This window comes from Polypterus senegalus, chromosome 15 (genome assembly GCF_016835505.1).
Source record: "Polypterus senegalus isolate Bchr_013 chromosome 15, ASM1683550v1, whole genome shotgun sequence".
NCBI classification, from domain to species: domain Eukaryota; kingdom Metazoa; phylum Chordata; class Cladistia; order Polypteriformes; family Polypteridae; genus Polypterus; species Polypterus senegalus.
In genome coordinates, this window is record NC_053168.1 from 3,483,963 (window position 1) to 3,498,257 (window position 14,295).

The following is a 14,295-nucleotide window of genomic DNA, read 5'->3' on the forward strand; positions in this document are numbered from 1 at the left end:
ATTACAGAAATAATAATACCAGTCAAACAAAGAATAATAGAAAATAGGACTGATAGTAAAGTCTGGATATATATAATCTTTAGAAAAAGCTTACGAAAAGTTAAAGATTACAAGGATGAATGTCACAGGTGGTTTGTGATCTTAGCACTCATAGTTGTTCATGAGATGCTTTTCTGATGATTAGATGGAAACGGCTGCACATTGCTGGCACCATTTTCTGACATCACTCTGTTCCCTTCTACTGTCATCTTCATTCCTCCTTCTTCCTCGCTCTTATATCGCTCCTCAGACAAGGTATATTTATTATAAAATTCTACCCAGGGGGCTTTTGCAAGATGTGATTGTTAGATATTCTGATTGGCTGGCTGTCAATATGATGAATTAATTCACTGTCCGTTTTCGCAAACAATGAAACTGTTTTAATGTTGCCTGAGGTATCGGCATGTCTTCCTTTCCCAGGCTGTAAAATAATTTAGCTACTTTTGTTCCAGATGCCCAGGTTATAAACTAATCAATAGCCTTAGGCACTAGCATGTCTTCCTTTCTTTGTTGGAACAGCTGTTTTAAAAGTGAGGTACAACTGGGAAGAGGATATGCTTTGATGTGTCCTGAATTTTGTTTGTCTGTTGTTTTGTCTTGAACAAAATATAATGGAAATATAAACCAAAGTGTACAGATTTTGTACCCCACAATAATCCCCTTCTTCTACATCTTTCCTGAAGTTGCCTTGAAAGCTTGCATATTGTAATCTCTTCAGTTAGCCAATTAAAGGGGTCCCTTTGCTTGACTTCTCATTACATCCAAAATGGTTAACATGATGCAACACCCTAGTACTACAGGAGAATGCCAGAAAGAGTAACACAGGAGAAATCGAATAAAAGACTAAGCCACCAGGCCTCGATATCCAAAGTAAGGCCATCCGAAGTGACACTTAGGGTGTCCCATGTTCCTTTCTCACTCCTCATCGTGTTTTTCTAATGGCAAATTGCTCTTACTTCTACTTTGTACTACCCTGTATAACCTGACCTGGAAGTACTTTCAGTGCCACGCCTGCACTTGTGGGTTGTCAAGAAGCCCTTAAAGGACCTGAGGCCACCTTACTAGAGTCCACTCCCAGGCTAACCCTTTCACTCTTAAGCTTTACTTTACTGTCACTTGTTTGTCTGGAGGACTGATAGCTGCTTTATCAAATTCCTTCGATGTTCCTTTAATTCAGAAGCGGTGATCCACCTCGAGATAAGCACGTTTGAGTCCAGCCAGTACTTACTTAAATGGAAGACCAACTAGGAAAAGTTGGCCAACAGGGGGTGTTTACCCTATGGCCTGAATGTGGAACCCAATACTCCAAGGCGATGATGGGGGACAACCGTGCTCTAAGTATGGCGGCGTCCTTCAGATGAGACCTAAAACTGAAGTCCTGACTCTCTGTGGTCATAAAAGATCCCTGGGCATCCTCTATAAAGAGAACCATGTTTCCTGATGCCCACCACAGTTTAATCATTCTGTCGCCCTAATCGTCCCCTGTCCCTAAATGGCTGACTATTTCTCTCTATCTTTCTTCATGACCTAATAGCTAATGTGTGGTAAGCATACTGGGAGGAAATGGCTGCCATCACATCATCCAGGTGGATGCTACACGCTGGTGGTGCTTGACATGGTTTCCCACTTTTTACACGATGCTCTTTGAGTAGTGAGAAAAGCACCATACAAATGTAATGTCTTCTCCTCCTCTTCCTCCTCCTACTTCTTCTTCTTCCTTTATTGTGGTGCCCCATTCTAAGAGGTAATGACCCATCTCTTGAACAAGTTTTTTAGAACCACACCCCATGGAATGTCAAGCTAATTTCAATTTCCCACCCTGTCCCACTGTTGTCTGCGATAAGCCTACAGATTAATGGCTACTTCACTTTCACTCATCCCGAAGAGGGTCTTAATGGCAACATGCTGAGCTGGACACACCAGGCCATCTTGTGCATATTGACCTTTACCAGATCATCCTGAGGAATTCCCAAACTGTCCCATGCCATTCGAGAGATACTTTGCTTCAGTGTATCCTGGGTCTCTCCCTCAGTCTTCTGCCCACTGGCCTTGCTTGCTATGCCCTCCTATTGGACACTCATGGACGGCCTATCCAGATACCCAAACCACTTTCGTTGTAGTTTTTGGCATAGTATTTCGTTTTGGTGGCTGTCGTGTCTGCTTTTGAGAGCGCCAAAGTTTTGGTCCCTTTACCTGGGTAGCTTTTCCCATTCTTAGGGGTTGTGTCTCCCGGGGTCATAACCTGTAGGTAACTGCAGTGATTGGTGTAAGAGGTTGCCCATTTCACTACGTTTTTATCTGAGCTGCGGATAATAAAACCTTTGTTAAACTCTCCTTGAAAATTGTTTGCTTCTGAACTGATCTTTTAGTCATCTGCCTTTCACCTCGTTGTTCTGACCTCAGTTTTTTAATCCAGTACTTTGTGTTTGCTGTTAATGTTCTTTGCAATCTCCCGGTTTTGACCTTTTTCTGTCTCACATTTCTCTCCCAGTCTGCCCTTTAAATCTTTTGTCAATTTGCTGGCATTACATTTTCAACTGCCCACTCTTACTATGGAGAATCAGCAGTCTTATTCCGGGTTCCTTCATTCCCCACTTAGGCTGATTGCAGAGAGGACTTGTAGCTTCACTAGACTGAGCCTCACCTATCTGATAAAGAACAACATGGCGGGTTTTACAATTCACATATGCATGTAATATGAATGTACCTTATAATCAACTGATTTATCAATGTCACAAATTTATAGTTATGTCCACCAATTGTAACAATCCTATATTTGATTTTCAGGGGCCGGATGGTCGCAGAGGTCAGCTTGGAATTAAGGTAATGTCTATGGATCCATAAGATTTTCAGACCAACCTCCTTGTTTGTAATGTTTGCTTTCATTTTTGCCCAAATATTCAACAAAATGCACCTTTATAGATACAAATAATGCATCGTAGTGGGAAAACTAAAATTGAAGAGTGGGGTGACAGTAAATCGCAATAGAAGGAGGTAACAATGTAATTGTATGCTGATGTTAAAGATGCAGTATCAAGATTGCATTTCACTGCAGTTATGGAGAAAACCAAGGAGGAATTGAGCAAATAACAAATGAATATTAGAACAATCGGGATGAGAACAGCCCACTCAGCCCAACAAAGCTTGCTGGTTCTCTCCACTTAATTCTTCTAAAAAAAAGCCAAGTTGAGTTTTGAAAGTCCCTAAAGTCTTACTGTCTACCACACTACTTGATGACTTAGTCCAAGTGTCTGTCATTCTCTGTATTAATAAAAACCTCCTTATGTTTGTGTGAAATTTGCGCTTAACAAGCTTCCAACTGTGTCCCTGCGTTCTTGATGAACTTATTTTAAAGTCACAAAGTTCTCGATCACTGGACTAATTTACTTCATGATTTTAAACACTTCAGTCAGGTCTCCTCTTCATCTCCTGTAAAGGCTCAACTCATTGAATCTTTCTTCATCACTCATCCCCTGTAGCCCTGGAATCATCCTAGTCGCTCTTCTCTGGACTTTTCCTGGTGCTGCTATGTCCTTTTTGTAGCCTGGAGACCAAAACTGCACACAGGACTCCAGATGAGGCCTCACCAGTGTGTTATAAAGCCTGAGCAGAACCTCCTGTGACTTGTACTCCACACATCAAGGCGCTATATAACCTGACACTCTGTTAGCCTTCTTCATGGCATCTGAACACTGTCTGGCAGTTGATAGCTTAGAGTCCACAATGATTCTGAAATACTTCTCTTGATTTTCAGCCCCAATTGTGTATTCAAACCTTACATTTTTATTTCCTATGTGTAATTCTTTACATTCAATGACATTAAATTTCATCGTCCACAAATCTGCCTAAGCCTGTCTGCTGTCCAAGTCCCTCTGTGATAATTCAATGGATTCCAAATTATCTCCCAATCCAGCTATTTTAGTATCATCTGCAAACTTAACCAACTTGTTACTTATATTCCTATCCAAATCAGTTTTATATATTAAAAATATTAATGGCCCCAGCACTGACCCCTGCTGGACACCACTCTTAATATCAGCCAGTTCTGATGAGGTTCCTGACACCATCACTCTCTGAGTCTGAGCCAAGTCTGTCCACATCTACACACCACACCCTGAACTGCCACTTCTTTTAGTTTGATGCCCACCCTCTCATTTGGCACCTTATTAAATGCTTTCTGAAAGTCCAGATAAATAATATCATCTGCTCCTCTCTGGTCATATCCTTTTGTTGCCTCCTCGTATAATTCCAGCATGTTAGTAAAACACAACCTCCCTCTTCTGACCCCATGCTGACTATTCAGTTAAACTCCTGTTCTTGCCATGTGCTGCTCAATCTTATCCTTAATAATTCCTTCCATTATTTTTCCTGTGATGCTTACTGGTATATAGTTGCTCAGATTTTACAGGTCCTTCTATTTAATCTAACATTTTCCAGTCCTTCAGAATTCCCTCAGTGTGCAGTGACTTCCTAAAAATATGTGTCAAGGATTTATATCTGTACTCGCTATCTTCCTTAAGAACTTGAGGGTCAATATCATCAGGTTCTGCTGATTTGTTTGATTTCAGCCTATTTAATCTGAGCAGCTCTTCTCCCGCTACAATTTCTAATCCTTTAGTATCACCTTAGTAGTCCCTGTTACTACAGGAGGTTATTCACTTCCTCACTTGTGAAAACTTCAGAAAAAATACAAGTTTTCACTGTCTGTGTTTTTTAATTTCCCTTTTCTATTTTTTCTTCACTTCACCTCCTCCTTGGCTGGTCTTTTACTACTAAAGTACAAACGATTGGTGCAAAATTAGACTAAACAAACCAGAACTATAACTTTCAACCACAGCCAGAGGAGACATGCTGGCTCAAACATGACAGACTCTTTTACCACTAAAATACTGAAAGAATCTCTTAGGGTCATCTCTCGCCTTCTCTGCTCTATTCCTCTCCAACTGTCTCTCTGATATCCTTCTTATTGGTTGCCCTCTTGTTCTCCTACGCCCTACGATTCACAATAGAGTTATTAGTCTTATACAGTATGCCTTATTTGGCTGTTTTTTCCTTTGCAGCTTTTTCTCTAACTGTTTATTAGCCCACTGCGGAGTTTTTCTTTTAATTCCCTACTAATTCCTAATGTAGGTGTGTACCTGCCCTGCATTACATGTTAAACACTTCTAAACCTGTTCCACTGCTCCTCAACTGTCTCCACACTTAAAAGTTTATCCCAATCTATCCTCCTTAAACTTTGCCGCATCTGCTCAAAATTTGCCCTACCAAAGTTGAACAGTTTTAGTCTTAAAATCCGCACTCTTACTAAAACAATGAGAATTGTATTATTTTATGGTCACGTGACCCTAGTGGTCCATCCAATCACCTCAACACCCTCAATTCTATCCTGATTATTACAAAACACTAAATCCAGACAGGCTTCACCCCATGTTGGTGCTTTAACATACTGTGTTAAAAAAACAGTCACTGATTACTTCTAAAACCTCCTGCTCTTGTGCTCCTCCATCTGTAAGGTTATCCCAGTTAATATTTGGTTTGTTAAAGTCCCCCATGACTCTAATATCCCACTGTAAACTTGCCTTTTTAATGTTACTAAAAAGATGTATGTTGAAATTGCAGTCTGTATCGGGGGTCTATAAGACACTCCTAAAATAAGACCTCTTTCATCAACGCTTTCCAGACAACGTCAGACGTCCTCACTAAGATGGGGCTCATCGTCCAATTGAAGAGGACTTGCATTTAAATCCTGTTTGACATGAACAGTAAAATCAGTGAATATGCAGGGATAGTTGAATTGTAGAAGATGAATCATTTACACACTACAGCACAAATCGTAGAAAGCATTGTTGATTTCTACAACATGTTTTCATGTTAAAAGTGCGAATACGTAAGCGTCAATAGAAACTCGGGATAGTCTCTAATAGTCATACAGTAGTCAATGTCCGATTTGACAACTCTCAGATGACCAGGGAGGAGAGGAAAGCAAACACTCCAGTCGACCCCCCTGTTCAACAGTGTAGACCTTCAAATGCTGACAGTCCCATCTGGGCATTCTACAATACTGAAATTTCAAAATTTGTTCATCAATATCAAGAAACTTCTTGTGTCCCAAAACACATAAATCTGAATAAGATCAAAAAAGTCTACTAGAGGAGAATCACACCATGAAACCCCAGCTAGTAATAATCTTTCTAAAATAAAAAATATATATATATATATTTACACTAAATGCTCTTCAATGACAGTTAAGCTCCATGGGGCTCAGGAATCAAGGAAATTTCCCAAAACTACTTAAATAATTCAATGCAGGCAAAGCCCCAAATATTGAAATGTAGTCAAACACGGAGCAATAAGATTCAAAAATCTGAGAGGTTAAAGAAACACAATAAACTCAGCACCCCGAAGGACATTCAAAATGAACTGCCAGGAACTGTTGGAGACCCTCTAGATTTAAAGGGCAGACGCTGGTGATGATTGACGGGGTGTCTACAAACTTTAGACCATACGGTGCATGAAGCAAGTCTGGCAGGAGTATTAGTGGCAGTGTCACAGGTGCAGAGCACAGCGAAATTCTTACTTGCTTGTTCTTCATATTCAAAGTGCTTGAATGACACATGCCTGTCAGATTTTTAAATGATGAAAGCCATCATCAGAATTCTAACATAGAAATGGACAGGAACTTTTGCTTTTAATAAGCTAACTAAATTACTTTCTTTTTTTTGCATTCAGGGTAACAGTGGAAATGTTGGCTTGCAAGGTCCAAAAGGAGAGCAAGGAATGAGAGGCTCCCAGGTACAGTATGAGGCTAATTTTAATATGATTGGCATTCACTGATTTTTCTGTTCACAAATGTTGATTGTGAAGTCACAGCTCAACAATAAAATAAAAAGCAGAACAGACGCTTATTATCTAAGGAGACTGAGCTGCTTTAACGTAAGTAGTGACGTCCTTTACATCTTCTACAACTCCGTGATGGCCAGTGTGGTGTCCTGGGCCGGTGACATCACATCAAGACAGACCCACCAAATCAACAAACTAAGTCAAAGGGCAGGTTCACTTATGGGACACACACCGGACCCCTTGGAGGTTGCAAAGGAGAGAATGAAGTCAAAAGTGTGTGCCATTATGAGCAACACTGCACATCCTCTCGCTGACACAGCAACACTGAGTACTTTCAGCTGACAAATTATTCAGCAGAAGTGAGTCAAGAAACACGGCTGGGGGTCCTTTACAGTTACAGCAATATGTCTGGACAGACCCTTACTGGAACCACTCTCTTATCATTAGCTAAGTTTTATCTATCTATCTATCTATCTATCTATCTATCTATCTATCTATCTATCTATCTATCTATCTATCTATCTGTTATATAGTGCCTTTCATATCTATCTATCTATCTATCTATCTATCTATCTATCTATCTATCTATCTATCTATCTATCTATTTTATAGTGCCTTTCATATCTATCTATCTATCTATCTATCTATCTATCTATCTATCTATCTATCTATCTATCTATCTATCTATCTATCTATCTATTATATAGTGCCTTTCATATCTATCTATCTATCTATCTATCTATCTATCTATCTATCTATCTATCTATCTATCTATCTATCTCTGACTTTGGATCAGAACATTCAGACCATGCATAACTTTTCTGTTGAATGGAGACTTTCCACATCTCATGCTCTTGTCTGAAGCTGGGCGGTGAGTCTGATTTGAGATTTCTTTGAAAGTTAGCTTGTGGCTCACTTCACGTTCACACTGATTAGATATGAAGTACACAAGTTTCCCTCCTTTCACTCCTTTAAACCTCTCACTTGTTCATAGTGTTTCCTAAATGCTAAGGCTCAAATTTAAATTTCATGGTTCACATGGAGGAAAAAGGCAAGTTTGGTGTGTCTGGTGATTTCCATGAACCCAGCTGGTCCAAACCAAGTAAAGGCAGATGATGACGCAGGGTGCTTGCATTTCTCATTCATGTAATTCAGGTAATGTTATTACTTGGAGCATCTTGAATATTTCTAACTTTTCGTTTTTTGCCCCTGGTTTATCATTTCTAAAACTTACTTCAGTTGCTTGTCACCTTTCGTTGGGTAATATTGATGCTGATTGTATGCTTGTATTGCTCATTTTGTATTCATAGATATTTTTCAATTGCTAATTATTAGCTATGACTCTGTTGGGTAGGATTTCAGAAATGTTGTTTAAGACCCTCCAGCGCTAACGCACATCAGTCGATGTCATTGTCACATCACTTGAATCGCAGTCTGCTGTGTATGAAGGCCATTGAGCCACCACAAGCCTCTTTGTGCTCTGTCTTGAACTCCATTGTAAAGCACTGCTATTTAGCAGTTTGAATGTCACCTGCTAACACATTCTGTTATCATTATTACTTCTGACTGCGACTGATTGTTACAAAACTATTTAATAAACAAAAATGTAATCACAGACTTTTGGATGAAGTAAATAAAATCTGAAATGTGTCAACTTTCCTCTCAGTTAACGTAGTGCACCTGAATGTCTCGCCATGCCGACATCATTGTAATGACAAATACTTAATCTAAGAAGTAGCCAACAACTGCATAACTACAAAATAAAGTCAGATAAGAGTAATTAATGGATGACAAAACATCTGCTGAAGGGAACATTATGAAAATTGAGGCCCAACCCAACCCAACGACTGCATGCAGTCAGAATAGTAAACTGGCATACACTCCATAATGCACAAAACTTCAGACGTGAGCATCAGTAGTCTTTGTGCCCCAGGAACTAAGTTAGCCGGACTCTTCTCTAACACAGTGGTTCTCAAACTGTGGGCACGAAGATGTGAAAAAAAGAAAACAAGAATCGAAAATATGAAAAATCCATCTATTGAAACCAAAACAAATGAACATAAACTACATTCTGATACAAGAAAAATAAATAGATTTAGATAAATGTCGATAAAAGTTAAGTAGGTATAATAAAATATGCATCTATGACATATCATTAATTAAAAAAGAACAAATTGGTATTAGTGGGCTCCTTTCAAAAAAACGTTAGGGGGCGCGATTAAAACTGTTATGAAAACTCGGGTCGCAGATACGTAAAGTTTGAGAAACGCTGTTCTAACATTTGAGTAATTGTTTACCGCTCTGATGCTGCCCTTTCTGATCATAAAACAGGTCATTACGATAGCAACTGATGAGAAGAACCCATAATTCTTTGCAGAATTACAGTATATGAGGGTTCCTCTCGAGGGCCCTTTTTCTCTTGGACGATTTGGCTCAAAAAACGAATCCGCACATCGTCATCTCACAGCAGTCTGAAGTTGGGATTTTTCTGTCCCGCACTTTTAGCTCCAGAGCATCCTCAAGAAACTGCAACACACAGACAGACGCACCCATCACTGAGATATCAATGTTTTCGGTATCAGGGGATCCTAAAACATCAAGATCCATTGGAAACTACAGATCGAAATTTTGATAAATCTAAAGCTTTTGCTCCTCCCATATGGACGATAGATAGATTACGGTGAAGGAGGGCACAAAGCCAAAAATCAAAGTCCTTTGTAAAATATGATGTGAACAGGCCAATCAGCCCAGAAAAGCTCATCCTACCCATTCATGTGAATTGTCCAAAATAACAGCAAGTTGAGATTTGAAGGTCCCGGACGTCCTGCTCTCTACCACACTACTTGGTCACTTATTCCATGGGTCTGTGCTTCTTTGCATAAAGAAAAACTTTGTAACGTTTGTGTGAAATCTACCCTTAACAAATCACCAGCTGTGTCCTCCTTTTGCAGAATTTATTGTAATGTAATAACCATGTTATGAACACTAGAAAATCGCAAGAAAACAAGAATACTCATAATGCCTGATAGAGGGAGAAGTTACAGTCAAACCCTGGCTAGTGATGAGGAGGGCCAATGCGGAATCTTTATAAACAAAAGGACAATGCTCTGTCAGAAAAACACGCTTTGAGGAGCTCAAAAGGCTAAGAAGGCAATCCTAGAAAGTCTCAAATAATGAAATTAAAAGCAAGAAAACTGAAGAAACAGATCACAGGTTCAAATCAATCCAGTAAATCACAATAAGCACAGCAGCGATAATCACAAGAAACAACTCGGCACCTCCACGATGAGCGAATACAGAATGAACCACCAGGGCCTGTGGGTTGCCCCGCCTTTATAGGAATGAGGGCAGTCCCTTGACAGCGATGGACTGGTGGCCCCGCCTCTTGGGGGACCACCCACAAAACACATGACACAGAATAAAAGACGCTTCAACATAAAGAAATTAAATAACCATAATGTTAACATAAACAATGAACAAGAGAGACAGAAAGACATCATTTTGAATGTGCTAGCTGGGAGTTTTAGTAAATTCTGCCTTGTGCTCATTGTGATTTATTGGATTTTTTGACCGTCTTTTCACAGAACAGAAAACCAAAAAAGGAGAATTCCATTGGCATGTTGATGTCGGTCAGCAGAAGGGTCAGCACTAGGGTTTTAGTACAAGCCCCTCATTGTGGGCTGGCTTGTGACGACCACAGCTCAGGTTATAATATTACCTGTCAGTGAGTGAGTCAGTCATTTTCTAACCTACTTAGGTCGTGGGGGTCTGCTGGAGCCTATCAAAGCCAAAATAGGGCACAAGGCAGGCACAAATCCTGGGCAGGGCGCCAGTCCATAGTAGGCCACACACACACACACACACACAACACACACGAGCCAATTTAGTCTTTGGGCTGTGGTAGGAAACATGCAAACTTCACACAGACACGACCCACGACGTGAACCCTTACTGTGAGGCAGCAGCACTGTCACTGTGCCACCCTGTTCTAATATTGTGAGATTATTGTCAGTCAGTCAGTCATTATCCAACCTGACATATCCTAACACAGGGTCACGGGGTTCTGCTGGAGCCAATCCCAGCCAGCACAGAGCGCAAGGCAGGACCAAACCTTGAATATCATCGACAATCTATGGGATCATCTGAAGCAGGCTGTCCATCAAATTGAACTGAACTGGAGAGATTTTGTATGAAGAATGGTCAGAAATACCTCCATCAGAGTCCAGACACTCATCACAGGCTATAGGAGGACAGCGTCGAGAGGCTCAAAGGAGCAAAAGGAGGCTCAGCTAAGTATTGACGTCATATCTCTGTTGTGGTGCCCACATTTATGCACCTGTCTAATTTTGTTATGATGCATATTGCATATTTTCTGTTAATCCAATAAACTTCATGTCACTGCTGAAATCCTACTGTGTTCATAAGGCATGTCGTATATTAAAAGGAAGTTCAGCCAATGAGAATCAAAAATCCAAAGAATTAAGAGGGCTTCCCAAACTTTCTCATATGACTGTAAACCCAGCTGTTCTTTCTGTGACTCTGTGAAGCACCTTGAGCATGGGAAAGGCACTATATAAATAAATTGAATTATTATTATTGCACTCCTTGAACAGTCCTTAAGAGCGATGCCATGGAGGAATAATTTTTGGTTCCCAAAAGACCCCTCCACGTGAAGTTTCCAGAAAGAACCTTCATTTAGTTAGACCTGCAACAGGCTTCCTAAATAGCCATGGAGAGAAGGTAACAGATTTGTGAAGTCCCTGATTTTAAAAGGACCCTCGCTGCACACAGAAACTCAGGCTACATTCAGGTTTCAGCGTCCTTCCAGGTAGCCCACCATACATTCAAGTTTTCAGTTTTTTTCCAACACATTAGGAAGTTTTTCAAAGCACAAAGAACCAACTTCATATTCAGGGAACCCTTCCCAGAATGCAATGGCTCGATGAGGAACCACACTGCCCAGCGAAGAACCATAAAGTGCCATTAGAGAAGATTGAACAGTGTAATTGTAAAAGAAACACAAATATACAAGATAAAGCTTTGGGGCTCCAGCCCGTATTTCTGAAGCGTAGTGGCCTTGTCACTGAGTGGTCTATAGAGACGGAGTCGACGCATGACTGTTAGGGAAAGGCAGGTGGTTGTCTTTATAGTTGATGGTGAGGAAGAGGAGGGTCCAATGGGGAAGAGGCGGAAATGAGGTCAGAGGTGGTCTGGAGGTGGAAGTGGGCTTCAGGTGGTTTTCCCCATCAGATGATCTGCAGAGGAGGGAGAGAAGCCATTAGTGCTCTTCATCGGCCCCCCGCCCCTGTGTTTCCCCTTCAAGTTAAGCTCCTTGTGTGACAGACTGAATGTCCTGTTCACCTTCTGTTACGTTTTTGCCTTAATGGTCTGCTCTACAGCACAGCAGCTTTATTTCGTCTACCATCCTAGAGATGAGTAGGCTGCTCTTACGTGTTACTGGCAAGTTCAGGGTTACAGGCCCAGCTGCGCGGTCAGACACCACGTTGGCGTCCCATCACTCGATAAACATCTTAAAAACACACCCATAAGTCAGGTTCTGTCACCAAAGAGTTTGACATTCAAGTTAAGTGATGGTAAATTTATTTTTATTTATTGTTCCCTATAGCTTCAGCTTTTGAATAAATCAGCAATGTACATCAACAGCCACGTCCAAGAAAAATCCGCTTCCTCGAGTTAAAGGTTTTCTGAAAGCCAAACCCGCTGCGTGTTTATCTAAAGGCGCAAGATGCTTTCTGACATGTTTGGCCCTTCCTGCTTGATGGTGTTAGCCTTCCAGTACCGTTCATAGCCGCTCCGTTTTTTCCGTTTATCTCCTAATTGAACAAAAGCATCCGTTTAATTTACAGTGCTTCAGCATGTAAGGGCCGACCCCTTACCCAGACCGGCCACCACACCACCAAGACTATAACTTGGAATACCTCAGGTTTCTTGCTCTAATATCAAGCCGTACTCCTTACAAGATGTCTTATTTTCCTGACATGATGAAAACACAAGAGACAGTAAACGGATATGTCAAATTAAACACAGATATATTGTAAAATGAAAGACAGAAAAACATTCAATAATAAATAAATATGTATAAGTGTAGCTGCCAATGCATAAGGTGAAGTCAGGCAAGGGTAAAATGTGTGTCAAAAAAATCTCAAAGTCCAAAAGTTTGATTTAAAATATTTAGTGAAAGTTAAAAGCAAATAATCCACACAAGAATAAAAGGAAAAATAGTTACACACGTAAAATAAAGGCAAAAAAAAGGAAAAATGTATCTTCTATAAACTTAGCTTTTCTTGAGAAACTTTAGTTATTTCTGTAATTAAACATTTTTTACTTCTTCTTTCTATACTTGAATGTTCTTAATTTCTTCTTCTGTATGCCTTAAGCATTAAGGTTCAACACTTAAATAAGTGCTGTTTTATGAGTTACTTCACACTCAAAAGGCCCGTAGGCCGGTTGGCACATAGGCATGTGCCCAGGCATGGTAACGTGTGCAAGCACGATCACGAACACGGTTAAGAACCATATGCCCGTACACCTCAGTCTGTCAGTGGAGCAGGATGGTGACAGCAGTCCGTCACTGAAGCTACTCCTCTGCCTGGAGGTGAAACTGTTAAGTGGATATAGTGGATTCTCCATGATTGACAGGCGCCTGCTCAGCGCCCGTCGCTCTGCCACAGATGTCAAACTGTCTTCCTAACAAATTTGTCTAGGTGTGAGGCGTCCTTCTTCTTTATGCTGCCTTCCCAGCAGACCACCGTGTAGAAGAGGGCGCTCACCACAACTGTCTGATAGAACATCTACAGCATCTTATTGCAGATGTTGAAGGACGCCAGCCGACTCCTCAGTTCCCCCCCGGGGGGTAAACACTAACATTATTCAAAGTTATTGTCTGTTTTTACCTGCATTTTTATTACTCTTTAATTTAATATTGTTTTTTGTATCAGTATACTGCAGCTGGATTATGTGAATTTCCCCTTGGGATTAATAAAGTATCTATCTATCTATCTATCTATCTATCTATCTATCTATCTATCTATCTATCTATCTATCTATCTATCTATCTATCTATCTATCTATCTATTATATAGTGCCTTTCAAATCTATCTATCTATCTTTCTATCTATCTATCTATCTATCTATCTATCTATCTATCTATCTATCTATCTATCTATCCATTATATAGTGCCTTTCACATATCTATCTATCTATCTATCTATCTATCTATCTATCTATCTATCTATCTATCTATCTATCTATCTATTATATAGTGCCTTTCATTATCTATCTATCTATCTATCTATCTATCTATCTATCTATCTATTATATAGTGCCTTTCATTATCTATCTATCTTTTATATAGTGCCTTTCATTATCTATCTATCTATCTATCTATCTATCTAT

The 14,295-nt window shown here is 40.1% G+C and overlaps 1 protein-coding gene across 1 annotated transcript in view; it reads left to right on the forward strand.

The window, feature by feature from the left end:
• LOC120516009 (collagen alpha-6(VI) chain-like) overlaps positions 1 to 14,295 on the forward strand; it is a 202,962-nt gene that overhangs the window by 130,110 nt on the left and 58,557 nt on the right. Inside the window, exons 22-23 of the mRNA XM_039737435.1 lie at positions 2,827 to 2,862; positions 6,769 to 6,831. Of these exons, the coding sequence (XP_039593369.1) occupies positions 2,827 to 2,862; positions 6,769 to 6,831 (99 nt within the window). The remainder of the gene's footprint in view (positions 1 to 2,826; positions 2,863 to 6,768; positions 6,832 to 14,295) is intronic.